Here is a 12226-nt window from a genome sequence, read left to right as displayed (position 1 = left end):
TGGGGGTAGGATGCTTTACAGAAGCGGAGTGTTTACAAATGAAGGTAAATGTAGATGTTTAACGACCCGTTGAAATACACCAATATACTGTTGGTCACTTAGTTATTATCTGCTGCTTTTTGTATCTATAATTTTATTTTATGTTTTCCTGTCCGCTCTGCTTGTTTGTTTCTATTGTACAGCATTTTGTTTGGCCTTGTTGCTGTTTTAAGTGTTCTATAAATAAATTGGTATGGTATAGTAATGGTTGGCTGACGCGCAGCTAAGGGGGCAGAAGATCGATGTTGAGGGGGTGTTTGTCCTTTCATGGCCGTCAAAATGCATTAAATCCCTGCTTCTGCCTGCATTTTGCATTATTCAGAAACGGACCCTGCTCTGACATGTCTGATATTTTAGGATCTCACCTGTTTGGGTCGTTGGCCGCGCTCATCCGCTGAGTGCAGCGGCTGAACGAACGTCCATTTGGGTGATGGATCCCTGCCTGGCAGTATAGTATCATCTGAAGCTTATCTGAACTTTAAAAAAAATCTCTTTCAAGGCCGGTCAGCATGCGGTCAAATGGCCGCATGCAGCAGGTGATTGTATGGCAAGCCATGTTGCCATATAATTTGATCGTCAGCCGCACGTGTCAACTGATGCAATCAAAAGCCCGACCCAGTGCACACATTAAGCACATTATTATGGCCCGACCCTAATCCGGGTTGGGCCGGGCTCCGTGTTCGGGTAAGAAATGGGCACCAGTGACCCCAATTGAATAAAGAAGATAAGTGATGGATGGAGGGAGGACTGGTTTTGGCCCTCTGGCCGTATGTTCCCCATGTGTGCTGCAGATGATGAGATATTCACAGAGAAGCATTATCCTGAAACTGTTCCACTGTTTTTAGACAGTTTTTGCAGACTGGTGAACCTCTGCCCATCTTTACCTCCGACAGAACCAGCCCCTTTAAATACTCTTTTTTAACCCAGTCCTCTTATGTTGCAAGTCAACCTAATTTGTTGCTAAATGTTCCTCCAGCTCTTTTTTATTCATCCCATTTTCTTAAGTCGTTCGTTTGTTTCTTAGTTTATGTTCCACTGTGAATAAAACGTGGGTTTATGAGATTTAGAAAATCATTGCGTTTTGTTTTTATTTACTTTTCACATGACATCTTAACTTCATCGAACGTGGAGTAACTTGTAAAGTACCGCATTTGTAGTTTAGTTTGAAGTGAGTTGCACGGTGGAAGTAATGGGCCTGGCCTATTGACGGCGCACCGTGTGCTGTTTCAGAGTGGCATGCTGACATTTCAGATAACCAGTCCGAGTACTCTGTGGGCTCCGAGGAAGAGGATGAAGACTTTGACGACAGGCCAGAAGGTAAGGAGAAGTTTAAAAAAAAAGTCAAATCAAGTAGACCTTCTAAAGTCTGTGTTGAATTAGAGTGTGATTGAGCTGTCAGAGTTTTCTGGCAGAATCACACCAGTTAAACTGCCAACAATGTATCCACATCCACCTCCAACTAGATTTTCAACAAAAGACTTCAAGCAAATCCAAACGTTTTATTCTTCATAGCTGAGGTCTACTTGCTATAAATTTAAGAAGAAATCTGTGACATTATCTTAATGATCTCCCTTTTGGTTTGAGTAGATCTTCCTCTGTGAATTGTTATGTCTCCTGTGCTGACAGGTCGGAGACAGTCGCGCCGTCAGCTGAGGAACGAGAAGGATAAACCTCTGCCTCCTCTCCTGGCCAGAGTGGGAGGAAACCTGGAGGTCTGTGCACATTTGGAACCGGACCGACTTTAGCTAATCTTTCTAAGGTAGCGAGTTCTCCTCACAGCGTGCTGTGGTTTCCTTTTGACAGGTTCTGGGCTTTAACACGCGGCAGCGCAAAGCTTTCCTGAACGCAGTGATGCGCTGGGGCATGCCGTGTCAGGATGCCTTCTCCGCTCAGTGGCTCGTTCGAGACCTCAGGGGAAAATCTGAGAAGGAATTTAAGTAAGTTTAAAAAAATGGAAAAACTTTGTGTTGAGGCCCTGAATCATGCAACTTCAGATAATTAAAAAAATGATTTCCTGCTGCCTTTGTACCTCTTGTCCTAATGCAAACAGATTCAGAGAGTGCCTTTAGAAACCACAACAACAACGGAGCCGTTTTTACCAGTTTTTCCTACATGTTTCTCTTTATCCAGTGCTATCATTGTTCAACTTTGAATATGTGCTGAGACGAATAATAACTTAGAGAAAAATGAACATTATTGGGAAAAAATAAGACTTGAGAGGATTTTTAGCCACACTGAAGCCAGTACCTCACTGGGGTGCGAGCGTTAGAGTCCTAAAGAACGGCATTCATGAGGGAGTTTCCAAAATGTCTCGAAACGTTCGCAATCTCCTTGCACGAGTCCCTGACTCGCAGTTTTGTTTCTTGACTTTTGAACATTTTCACAACATTTGTGCACAACGTTTTCTCTCAAAATAGTTTCAGTTGTCACAGGTGTCTCAAACCCGTTAAAATTTAGTTTTTGGAACACTAGATGGCTAGTTTGTATTTTGGCACCTGTACAAGAGCTCTACTGACAGAAACCATCTGAGACTACAGCCTGAATGTTCGGGTCCATCCACATCTATGATCTAAAGTAGTTAAAAAATATGATCAAAATCAATCTATTTTTACTTCTAAGGTCTACACCAGTAGATTAAATAATAAGCATGGAGGCAGCTGTCAAGATAAATGTGATGTAGAGGTTGATCAGAGTAGTCGACTAGTCGGTTCTAGGGCATCTCGCAAGTTTTAAAATTTCATGTTGACTAGTCGCAGTCAGTGATTGTGTCACATGATCAACACCGGGCCGCTGGCTACAAAACGGATTCTTCCAAGTAGATGGAAGGAGAGGAGCAGGGCAGACATGTTGAAATTCATCAACAGTGTGGAAGTATTTCACTAAAGATGACTCTTCCTGTTCAGTCACCCGTGGTGGATTCCATCACTGCCCGCCCCGCTGTTTTTAAATTTTATTTTATTTAATCCACTAAATAAAATAAAAACAGGGGGCGCACCACCGCCTCAATGGTTTATTTTATTTAGCGGATTAAATAAAATTAAACTAACTTTTGCAGCTTAATAATAGTTTAGTTTTTCCTGCGACTTATTTGCAGTATGATAAATGGTAGGAGCATAAATATACGCTCCTGATGTTTTGTTGTTGTTTTCTGTAAGTAATAAATTACTTTTGGTGAATAGCATCATGATTTCCTATGACGTCACATCGACTAGTCGACGTAGACTTTTATTATGTCGAAGTCGACTTTTAAAAATATGTAGTCGTTCAACCCCTAGTGTGATGTGTGCAACAACTTCTCATCCTGAACGTTTCATTGCATTGTTGGCCTTTTGCTAACCTGCATATGACAAATAAACAACAACATAATAAAATGTGCATGACCTACACACCTACCTATGCAGGTTAGCAAATAGTGTACACAAAAACAAGCCGTTATTTTGAAAAGTTAGTTGCGCAGACTATCGTGTCAGTGAAACAGCATTTGCCTGTTCTCTCGCAATTTTGAGTTGCCAACTAGTCTCCGACCTTCGTAGCCCAGTGAGGTATTAGCTGAAGTTCGTCTTTAATGTGGGTGATGTTGCCATCTAGTGGTACAAAATGGTAATTTCAGCCTTTTTGTTAGAATAATGTGGATGGATTTTTTTTAAAAACTGTTTAAAATAATCTCCAGATTGGCACAGACAGAACCCGTGTTTCAACCTTCAGCCAATATTTGTCATGTTTCTGTCTCTTTCACCAGAGCTTATGTGTCGCTCTTCATGCGTCACCTCTGCGAGCCGGTCGCTGACGGGGCTGAGACCTTCGCTGACGGCGTCCCGAGGGAGGGCTTGTGTCGCCAGCTGGTCCTCACCCGTATTGGCGTCATGTCACTAGTCAAGAAGAAGGTCAGAACGAAGCAGATGATATTCATCCGTTGTGACGCATGACTGAAAGGCACAGGGAGTAGGATTTAACACTACGGATAACCAAATAACTAAAATACAAATAAGACTAACAGGAGAGAAGTAGATGTGTGGTTAAGGGCAATTAAACAGACATTAAATGCTTTTGGGGCATTGTTCTCTCTGGTATGTTAAATCTTGCAGAGATCCAAACTCTAAAACTGTTCCTGAACTGCCTGAAACACCTTGTACTTGTATTTTGTCTAGACTTCCCCCCTATTTAAAGCTACGTTGTTATGTAACAGTTGGATAATAAAACATCGCACCACAGGCAGGGGGGAGCCGCAAGCCAGTGGGCTACTTGTGCTGGCCTCAAGCCTTGGAAAAACTGGGAGGGTGGCATCAGGAGGGACATCGTTCACAGCGGTGATGGACAGGTTGACAGATCCAATCCAACTTTATTTATTAAGTACTTTAAAACGCCACAGAGGACCAAAGTGTTATACAGAGTCGACAATAAAACAGCTCACACAAAACAAAATGCAATTAAAACACAAGTAATAAAAACTGTGTGATACATAAAATCAGATCAAACAGTAAAATCTGGTAAAACCATAAAATCTATCAAATTAAAAATCAGATAAAATGAATTAAAATCAAAGTGTCACAAGCCAAACAGGTGGGTTGTAAGAAAAGTTGTTAAAACGGACAAAGAAGAGGCCTTTTCTTAGATGGAGGGGCACCTTGTTCCACAAAATAGGAGCTGCTACAGCAAGAGTGACCCCCCCCCCCCCCCCCCCCCGGGGCAGTTTTAGGGACGCGCAGGAGCAGACGAGGTCAGACAAGAGTCCCCCATGGATGACGACAAACGCCATGATCTGCAGTCAAATTTTAATTTTTTTTTCATTTCACCTGTATTTATCCAGGCATAAACACTAAGAACAAATTCTTATTTACCGTATTTTTCGGACTATAAGGCGCACTTAAAATCCTTTAATTTTCTCAAAAATCAACAGTGACCCTTGTGTATTAATTCTGGTTGTGCTTACTGAACTCGAAACGATTGCATGTGATACACGGCGCTCAAAGATCTGTCAAAATGTTTTAGTTTCACTTAATTCACCTTATAATCTGGTGCGCCTTATAGTCCAACAAAAACGGTACAGTTCTGGTCTGGCAGCACCAACAGACACTTGTAAGGTCAAGGGAAGGGAAACCATACAGTTAGGCAAAACAAAATGACCAAATAATAGTCAATGACAAACAAGAAACAAGAAAATCACAAATTACATCAACAGTTCATTGTCAAAGTTAAACAACAACATTGCTAACCATGAAAACATTTGCAACTATCTTTAAACATGGCTTTTCAACGATTTTTAAAACTAAAAACAGAGACAAGTGAGGTCAGACCCACAGGTTTTTGAAGCAGAATCCAACCAGAAGGAGCAGCAGAGCCAAAGTGAGACTCGGTCTTTACAGTTATTAACCACAAATACTGAGAGGATTGGGTGTTGTACTTCAAAACTGGTGCTAATTGCAGTAGATTAGTTAAATATGGAGGTGAATAACCAGCAATGTCTTATAAATGATGGGAAACCAATGAATTTCATGACAAGTAAGTAGAGAAGGCCATTTAACAGGAAAGTAGAGGTGACAGTGATGTAAGGAGCATTTGTACAATAGCAGAGTGATAAACTGTGTCCAGCTTACGAAGGACACCCTTATATGCATGTCTGTAAATTATGTCTCCATAATTCATCAGATATAGAATGGATTTTTCAACAATGGAGCGTTTTGCAGCCAATGTAAACAAAGATCGATTTCTATATACTGTATTTTCCGCCATATAAGATGCATCAGTTCAAAAATATCTAATAAAGTGGAAAAAAACATAAATACGTCGCTTCACCGTATTAGTCGCATCTATTATGCATCACCGCTGGACTCGTCATATTTGTTATACGTCACCGCTGACAACCCAAAAACATGGGCCGGCGATGTGCCAAAATTGATTGGCTGCCAAAATGGCGGCCGCGGGAGCGTGCATGGGAGGACTTTAACAAGAATTTAACAATATTAACACTTAAAAATAATTATTTGTTTGCTCAAAATTATACCAAAGGTGTGTCTCAGTTGAACTTTTCTTTAATAAATGCACTTTAATGGTCAAATCAACTGCATTTCGCCTGGGCGGTGAAATGCAGTTGATTTGACGTTTGCTCCAGGAGTTCCAGAGCAAGACGAAGGTGGCCTATATGGCAAGCCACGTGTCTCATTAATAGCCACTTTTACTCATTAATGAGACACTTGGCTTGCCATAATGCTTGAGGGCACTCTACCGGCTGCAAATGGTAATGTTTAAAATTTTTAATGCAAAAATTAATTTAATTAATTAGTTTATTTATTTCAAATGTATGCAAAAAGGTGCGACTTATATGGCGAAAAATATGGCAGATAACCAGTCTCGCTTTAACCTTAGATTGCAAAATCTAAGGGAGCAGGTGGAAGAGAGCCTGGAGAGGGTGAGGAACACTCAGTAGAAGACGAAACAGAATGTGTGTGTGAATGAGAGGGAGACGTGTGGAGGAGTTCAGGTACATGCGCAGTCGAAACAACAGTCCACTCTTGCAACTGTACTTCACACGTGAATAATAAAAATGTTTTTATAGTGAAAATAACAAGAAATAAGATGTTAGTCTGTTTTTGTAACATTACAATGTTTTCAGCTTTTTACATCATGTTTTACATGTTTTTTTTTTGTTTTGGTAACTCCTTCAGTTTGACAATTTATTTGATTTAATCCAAACATTATCCGCCCCCTCAGTTTTCAGTCCAACCTGTTTAAACCTGTAGGTATCCTGATCTGAGCGCCACAGCGAATGTTTGACTTCCTGCCAGCCAACTTGGCGTGTGTGTGGTGTGTTTAAACGAGGTGCTTTAGCTCAGCATCTGCCAAGCCTTTGTTGTTGTTTTTTTATCTTTGATTTTTGTGTCCAGATCCAGGAGTTCGAGCACATTAATGGGCGGTGGAGCATTCCAGAGCTTAAACCTGAGGTCAGCGTCGACAAATCCTCCCGAGCCTCGTCTCCTGCTCTGAAGACCACCACGCCCACTCCGGACGCCAGCTTCAACACCACGCCATGCACCTCCGAGCCAGGTAACCAAACGATACACGACGCAGGTCCAGGAGGGGGCGCTGCATCCCCACGAGGCTGGTTTTGACCTTCTGCGATGTGTTTGTGTGAACACGCACAGCCACTCCTGCTTCTTTCGAGAAGCTGGAAAAGAACGGGAGGGAGGGGGAGAAGGAGGAGGACAAGGAGGGACCTGAGGCCTCCCTGGATAAGGAGAAAGGGAAGAAGAAGGATTCAGGGAAGGAGGTGGAGAGCAACAAGACCGCAGACACAGAGGAGGTGAGACGAGGTCAACAGACCAGAACCAACCCCACAGATAAAACAAACAAGTTTGATAAGGATGGTTTAAGGTTCAAAGATCTTTGTTCATGCATCACTGCCGAAAAAACACAATATTTAAAAGTTTTCTAACGTTTCTCACACGTTATTTTTCTTCCTGTCAGGCAGTTATTTGCTTCTACTCACGTTCCCAACATGTCCGTGTAATTCTTTACAAGTTTTTAGTCTAATATTTGTACAGTATTGCCCTAAAAGGTGAAATAAAATAAAATAAACGCAGGACAAACCTTGTTTTAAGAAAACATTTTTTTTTTAGTTCTAATGTGACGTGTAAGAATAAAACCTTCAGTCTGATTTTTAACTATGAAAAAAGAGAACCAAGATCAAATTAAATGTTAAAGCTGCTGGCAGCGGCTCATTGCGGTCGCCGTGGTAACCACACACCTGTCGTCACTCTCTGACAGCAAAAGTAAGAAAGGCAGACAAAAACGCGTGCCAAAAAATAAACCTCAAGCAAGAGAAATTGCCTTTCCCTCAAAAAGGCAGTGTGAATGCTTATTGCAGAAGAACTTGCTGAAAAACAGCTGAAATGTAGCTGAAATGGAAGAAAAGCCTAAAATTAGCTAAAGAAAACAGAAAGAACATATATTTGCTGAATTAGGTTTAAATAAGCAGAAATGAACACACAAAAAATTAGAAATTAGCTTTAAAAAATAGCTGAAATTAGAAAAAAAAAATTGCTGAACAGTATCTGAAAATGCATAAAGAAGTTCAAACAACTAGAAAGAAGTGGAAAGAGCTGAAATTAGCTTAAAAATGTTGAATTGGCTGAACAGGTTAATAAAACATAAATCATAAAACAGCTAAATAGTAGCTAAAACTAGCAGAAATAAGATGAAAGGAGCTTTTAAAAAAAATAGGATGAAAGTAGCAGAAATTACCACAAAAACCTTGAATTTATCTGAAAACTGCTGATGTTAGCTAAAAAATTCTGGGGGGGGGGGGGGATTTTAGCGCAAACCATCAGTTCTACACCAGTGAGAGACACTGGATTAAGGAGGACAAAAATCCCCACATTTTCATGTATGAAGTGCACGTGTACTAAAAAAATCAGGAGTAAAGAGTTTTTTCACAACTTTACAGTTCAAAATGAACTGTAATGAAAATGAACTGTCACTCGGGTGAGTGACCTCATCAGTGTCGGGTGAACATTTTATGAAAATATCTGTTTTATTATAATATATTAATAATATTTTGATACAAATTCTGCCACATAATGATTTATTACTTCCAAAATCATAATGCATTGTTCCAGATCGAGCTGCACACTTTTGACGTTTATAGGCATGTTTTCTTTCACGCAGTGATGTGAAAAAAACTAACAAGAATTTTAATAAAATAATAAGTGCTTACGCAGTTAAACAATACATGAAAATGTACAATTTAGTCACATTAAAATAAGTTATAAGACCCTTTTCAAAAGTTTGATCATATTAATACACTTGTGCTTTTTGCAAAAATGCCTTAAATTCAAAAAATCTATTTTACTGTGGAGTTTATGAATCAAGTTTTATCTTTTAATGTGAATTTAAATCTGATGTGTGAGTGTTTTATGTAACAAATTAGGCTCTGGACTGTCGCTTCCTGTCTGTAGCTTTCCTCCTCGACAAAAGATGCATCGCAAAAGGCCTCTCCTGGTCAAAAAGCTGAAAGCAACGAAGAAAGCGACGTGAAAGAGGCCGAGAGGAAAGAACCAACAGGCGACGCTTCGGTTGCAGCAACAGAAGGGCAAAAAGTAGAAGAGGAGAACAAGGAGGAGACGAAGCAGACACTGAAACAAGACGTGGAGGTCAAAGATGAGAAGTCAGGTAAAAAAACTAAAAAGACAAACTTTCTACTAGAGAAATGTCATTTCATGTGAAAATGCAGTGTTAATGCTTCTTGCTGAAAGCTGCTAAAGAAGCTGAAACCAGCTGAAAAAGTTTAATCTCTTCGTGGTTAATGTGAATTAAATTTGCAACAGTTGACATTTGCTGAAAGAAGAAAGATGAAAGCAGAAAAAAATGGCATAAATTAGCAGAATAAGCTGAAATAGGTCAAAAGAGGCTGACTAAATTACAAACAAAATCCAAAATGAGCTTAAAAAAAAAAAAAGCTGAAATGAGCAAAAAGAAGCTGAAAACAGGAAAAAAAGTTGCTGAAAAAGCTTAATAAAAAACTGAAATGAAGGGGAAAAAGCTGAAAACAGCTGAAAAAGCTAAATAAAAAAGCTGAAATTAGCAACAAAAAAAAAGCTGAAAACAGGGAAAAAGTAGCTGAACAAGCTAAATTAAAAAAAAAAAAAACGGGGAAAAAGTAGCTGAAAAAGCTCAATTAAAAAAAGATCAAATAAGCAAAAAAAATCTGAAAATGGGGGGGGGGGAAGTAGCTGAAAAAGCTAAATAGAAAAAGCTGAAATGAGCAAAAAAGAAGCTGAAAGCGGGGGAAAAGTTGTTGAAAAAGCTAAATTAAAAAAGCTGAAATGAGGATAAAGAGGCTGAAAGGACCGTTCAAAGGTTGAAAGTATTAGAAAGAATCACAAAAGGTGGCTATTAGCAATAAAAATGTAGTCGAAAAATACCTGAAAAGTAGCTCAAAAGGAAGAAAAAGCTAAATTTAGCTGAAAGGAACAAAAACATTAACTTTGCAGACCTTTTTTAAATGTAGCCTCACATGACAAACCATTGTCTGCAAAGATGTTTTTATGTTTTTAGTGTATTGTGTATTTTAGATTTGGTTTTACTGGGTTAACAAAGTCTTGTGTTGTTTTGTATGGATGAGCTAGATGTCAAGGATAAATCTCCATCTCAGGAAATGTTATGGACAACAACTTTATATTGATTGACTGAGACAAAAGCTGATAAAATAACACAATGGCTACAGTTAGTAAAAAGAACAGGAAGAGGGCAGAAACATTTCTGAAAGGAGCTGAAATTAGCAGAAAAAAAGCTGAACCATAGCTAAAACTAAAATGAGCTGTAAAAGGTTTCAGACAGCACAAAAGGTTTGACGGATGTGACTAGAGCGCCATTCATTTTCAATGAGAAAAACATGGCCGAAACAGCTACATATTTCAAAAAAGTAAAAATTGCACAAATACTAAATATTAGAGCAATAATGTCCAGAATGAGCTGAATATTTTGATGCATGAACTGTTGAAATGGAGCAAAAATTGTGGAACGAGTTAGCTGCAGAAACACCGTTACTGTATTTTCCGGCGTATAAGCCAAAGTTTTTTGCATAGATTTGTCAGTCCTGCGACTTAAATAAGTTTTTTTTTTCCATATTCATAACGCAATTTTTGACTGACGCTTTAAATTTCAAAGAACTGCAACAGCGAGTCCTTGCATGCGCGTTCGCTTCACTCAGCTGGTGCAGGCGGAGGAACGCTAGAGAGCTAGCAGCTCCGACAGCGATGGATGGATGGATGGATGGCACCGCCCAGGCGAAATGAAGCTGTTTTGTCCATTAAATAAACGCGACGGGTCAGCGGTGATGCATAATAAATGCAACTTATACGCCCAAGCGACTTATATGTTTTTATTTCCTCTTTATGATGCTTTCTTTGGAGTGATGCGACTTATACACTGGAAAATATGGTGCACACTATCAAACAGTTGAAGCGTGGCGTGTTTATATTTGCAGATAGAGAAAAGGCCGGGGAGGAGAAGGAAAAAGAAAAGCGTGAAGAAACTCGAACGACAACGGAAGCAACAGAATCCCAGAATAAACCCGAGGCGTCTGACGTGAAGAAAGGTGCCTTTTATTGTCTTCCAGATGTGTGGCGATGTGCTGCTATAAGAACAAGCTTGTTTGATAAATACATTTAAAATCTTGCGTCTTTCTCAACAACAGAAGAGGTCAAAGGTGAAAAGGATGTTGGGAAAGACGTTAAAGCAGCCAAGGAGGAGGCGCCGAGGGGTAACGGGAAGCCTCCGACCGAGAGGCTGCGCTTCATGTTCAACATCGCAGATGGAGGGTTCACAGGTTGGCCCGAGTCGACGCACACCCATGACCGAACGACAAAACACCCAGGCTGTTTTTATTTTACTGACTTTAACTCGTTTTGTTTTGAATGATCTAAGTTCATGAGACTGAAAAAGAAAATACTGATATCTCAAACATGCTTAAAGGTTCAAACGTCAATATGGATTTCTGTGGGAAGGTTATGAATAAAAAATATCTTACCTGTTGTAAATGGCTGGTTGAACAACCTCAGTTTGGAGAAATAAAGTTTAATTGTGACTGGATAAATGAGCTAGCAGCTAATCTGACAAGAACCAAGAATTAAGTATTTTGATGCCTTCCTAAAACAATATTTAATCTAAAATTTCAGAGGCAAACACGATTTTACTTATGCAAAACAACCTTATTCTTAAAAAAAAAAGAAGTAATGTGCTGTAGTTTAAATATTTTACATGTTTATGTTAGAGATTGGAGTTGCTTTGACGAGGCTTTTTGCTCTTGGCCCCTCTCAAACTAGCCGTTAGCTCGTCAGTGTGGTCAGAATTAAACCCCTCCAAGCTGAACTTGTTCACAGAGCTATCTACAGCAGGTAAGATGTTAATCGTTTTCATTGCACCCCACTGTTATAAATCAGGCTCAGAAACGAACGTGGCTTGCGGTCAGATTTAATTTTCCAATCACTTGTCAGCAAATGTGTGACTCGAGCAATTTTTACACAACATTCAGTCAGAATAGAGAACCAAGAATGTGTCAACCTTTTGTGTTTGAGCTAGTTCGTCTTTGGTGAGCTGATATTTCATAGGAAATACCACAATCTCATGCTTCCAGCTATAAATATATTGAGGAACTTTGTGGCTGAAAACACACATGAAAGCTAAAATATCC

The 12226-nt window shown here is 39.6% G+C and overlaps 1 protein-coding gene across 1 annotated transcript in view; it reads left to right on the top strand.

Annotated features, from left to right (window-relative positions):
- The window catches only part of chd3 (chromodomain helicase DNA binding protein 3), a 45701-nt gene extending 38519 nt beyond the window's left edge, over window positions 1–7182 (top strand). Inside the window, exons 26-30 of the mRNA XM_037676491.1 lie at window positions 1270–1356; window positions 1666–1751; window positions 1843–1976; window positions 3779–3923; window positions 6921–7182. Coding sequence (XP_037532419.1) covers window positions 1270–1356; window positions 1666–1751; window positions 1843–1976; window positions 3779–3923; window positions 6921–7145 — 677 coding nt within the window. The 3' untranslated portion in view covers window positions 7146–7182. The remainder of the gene's footprint in view (window positions 1–1269; window positions 1357–1665; window positions 1752–1842; window positions 1977–3778; window positions 3924–6920) is intronic.
- Window positions 7183–12226: the final 5044 nt, after the last annotated feature.

This window comes from Nematolebias whitei, chromosome 1, assembly GCF_014905685.2.
Source record: "Nematolebias whitei isolate Nwh7 chromosome 1, NemWhi1, whole genome shotgun sequence".
Lineage (NCBI taxonomy): Eukaryota > Metazoa > Chordata > Actinopteri > Cyprinodontiformes > Rivulidae > Nematolebias > Nematolebias whitei.
Note: the sequence above shows the minus strand (reverse complement) of the source record. Positions and strands in the feature narration are given on the sequence as shown.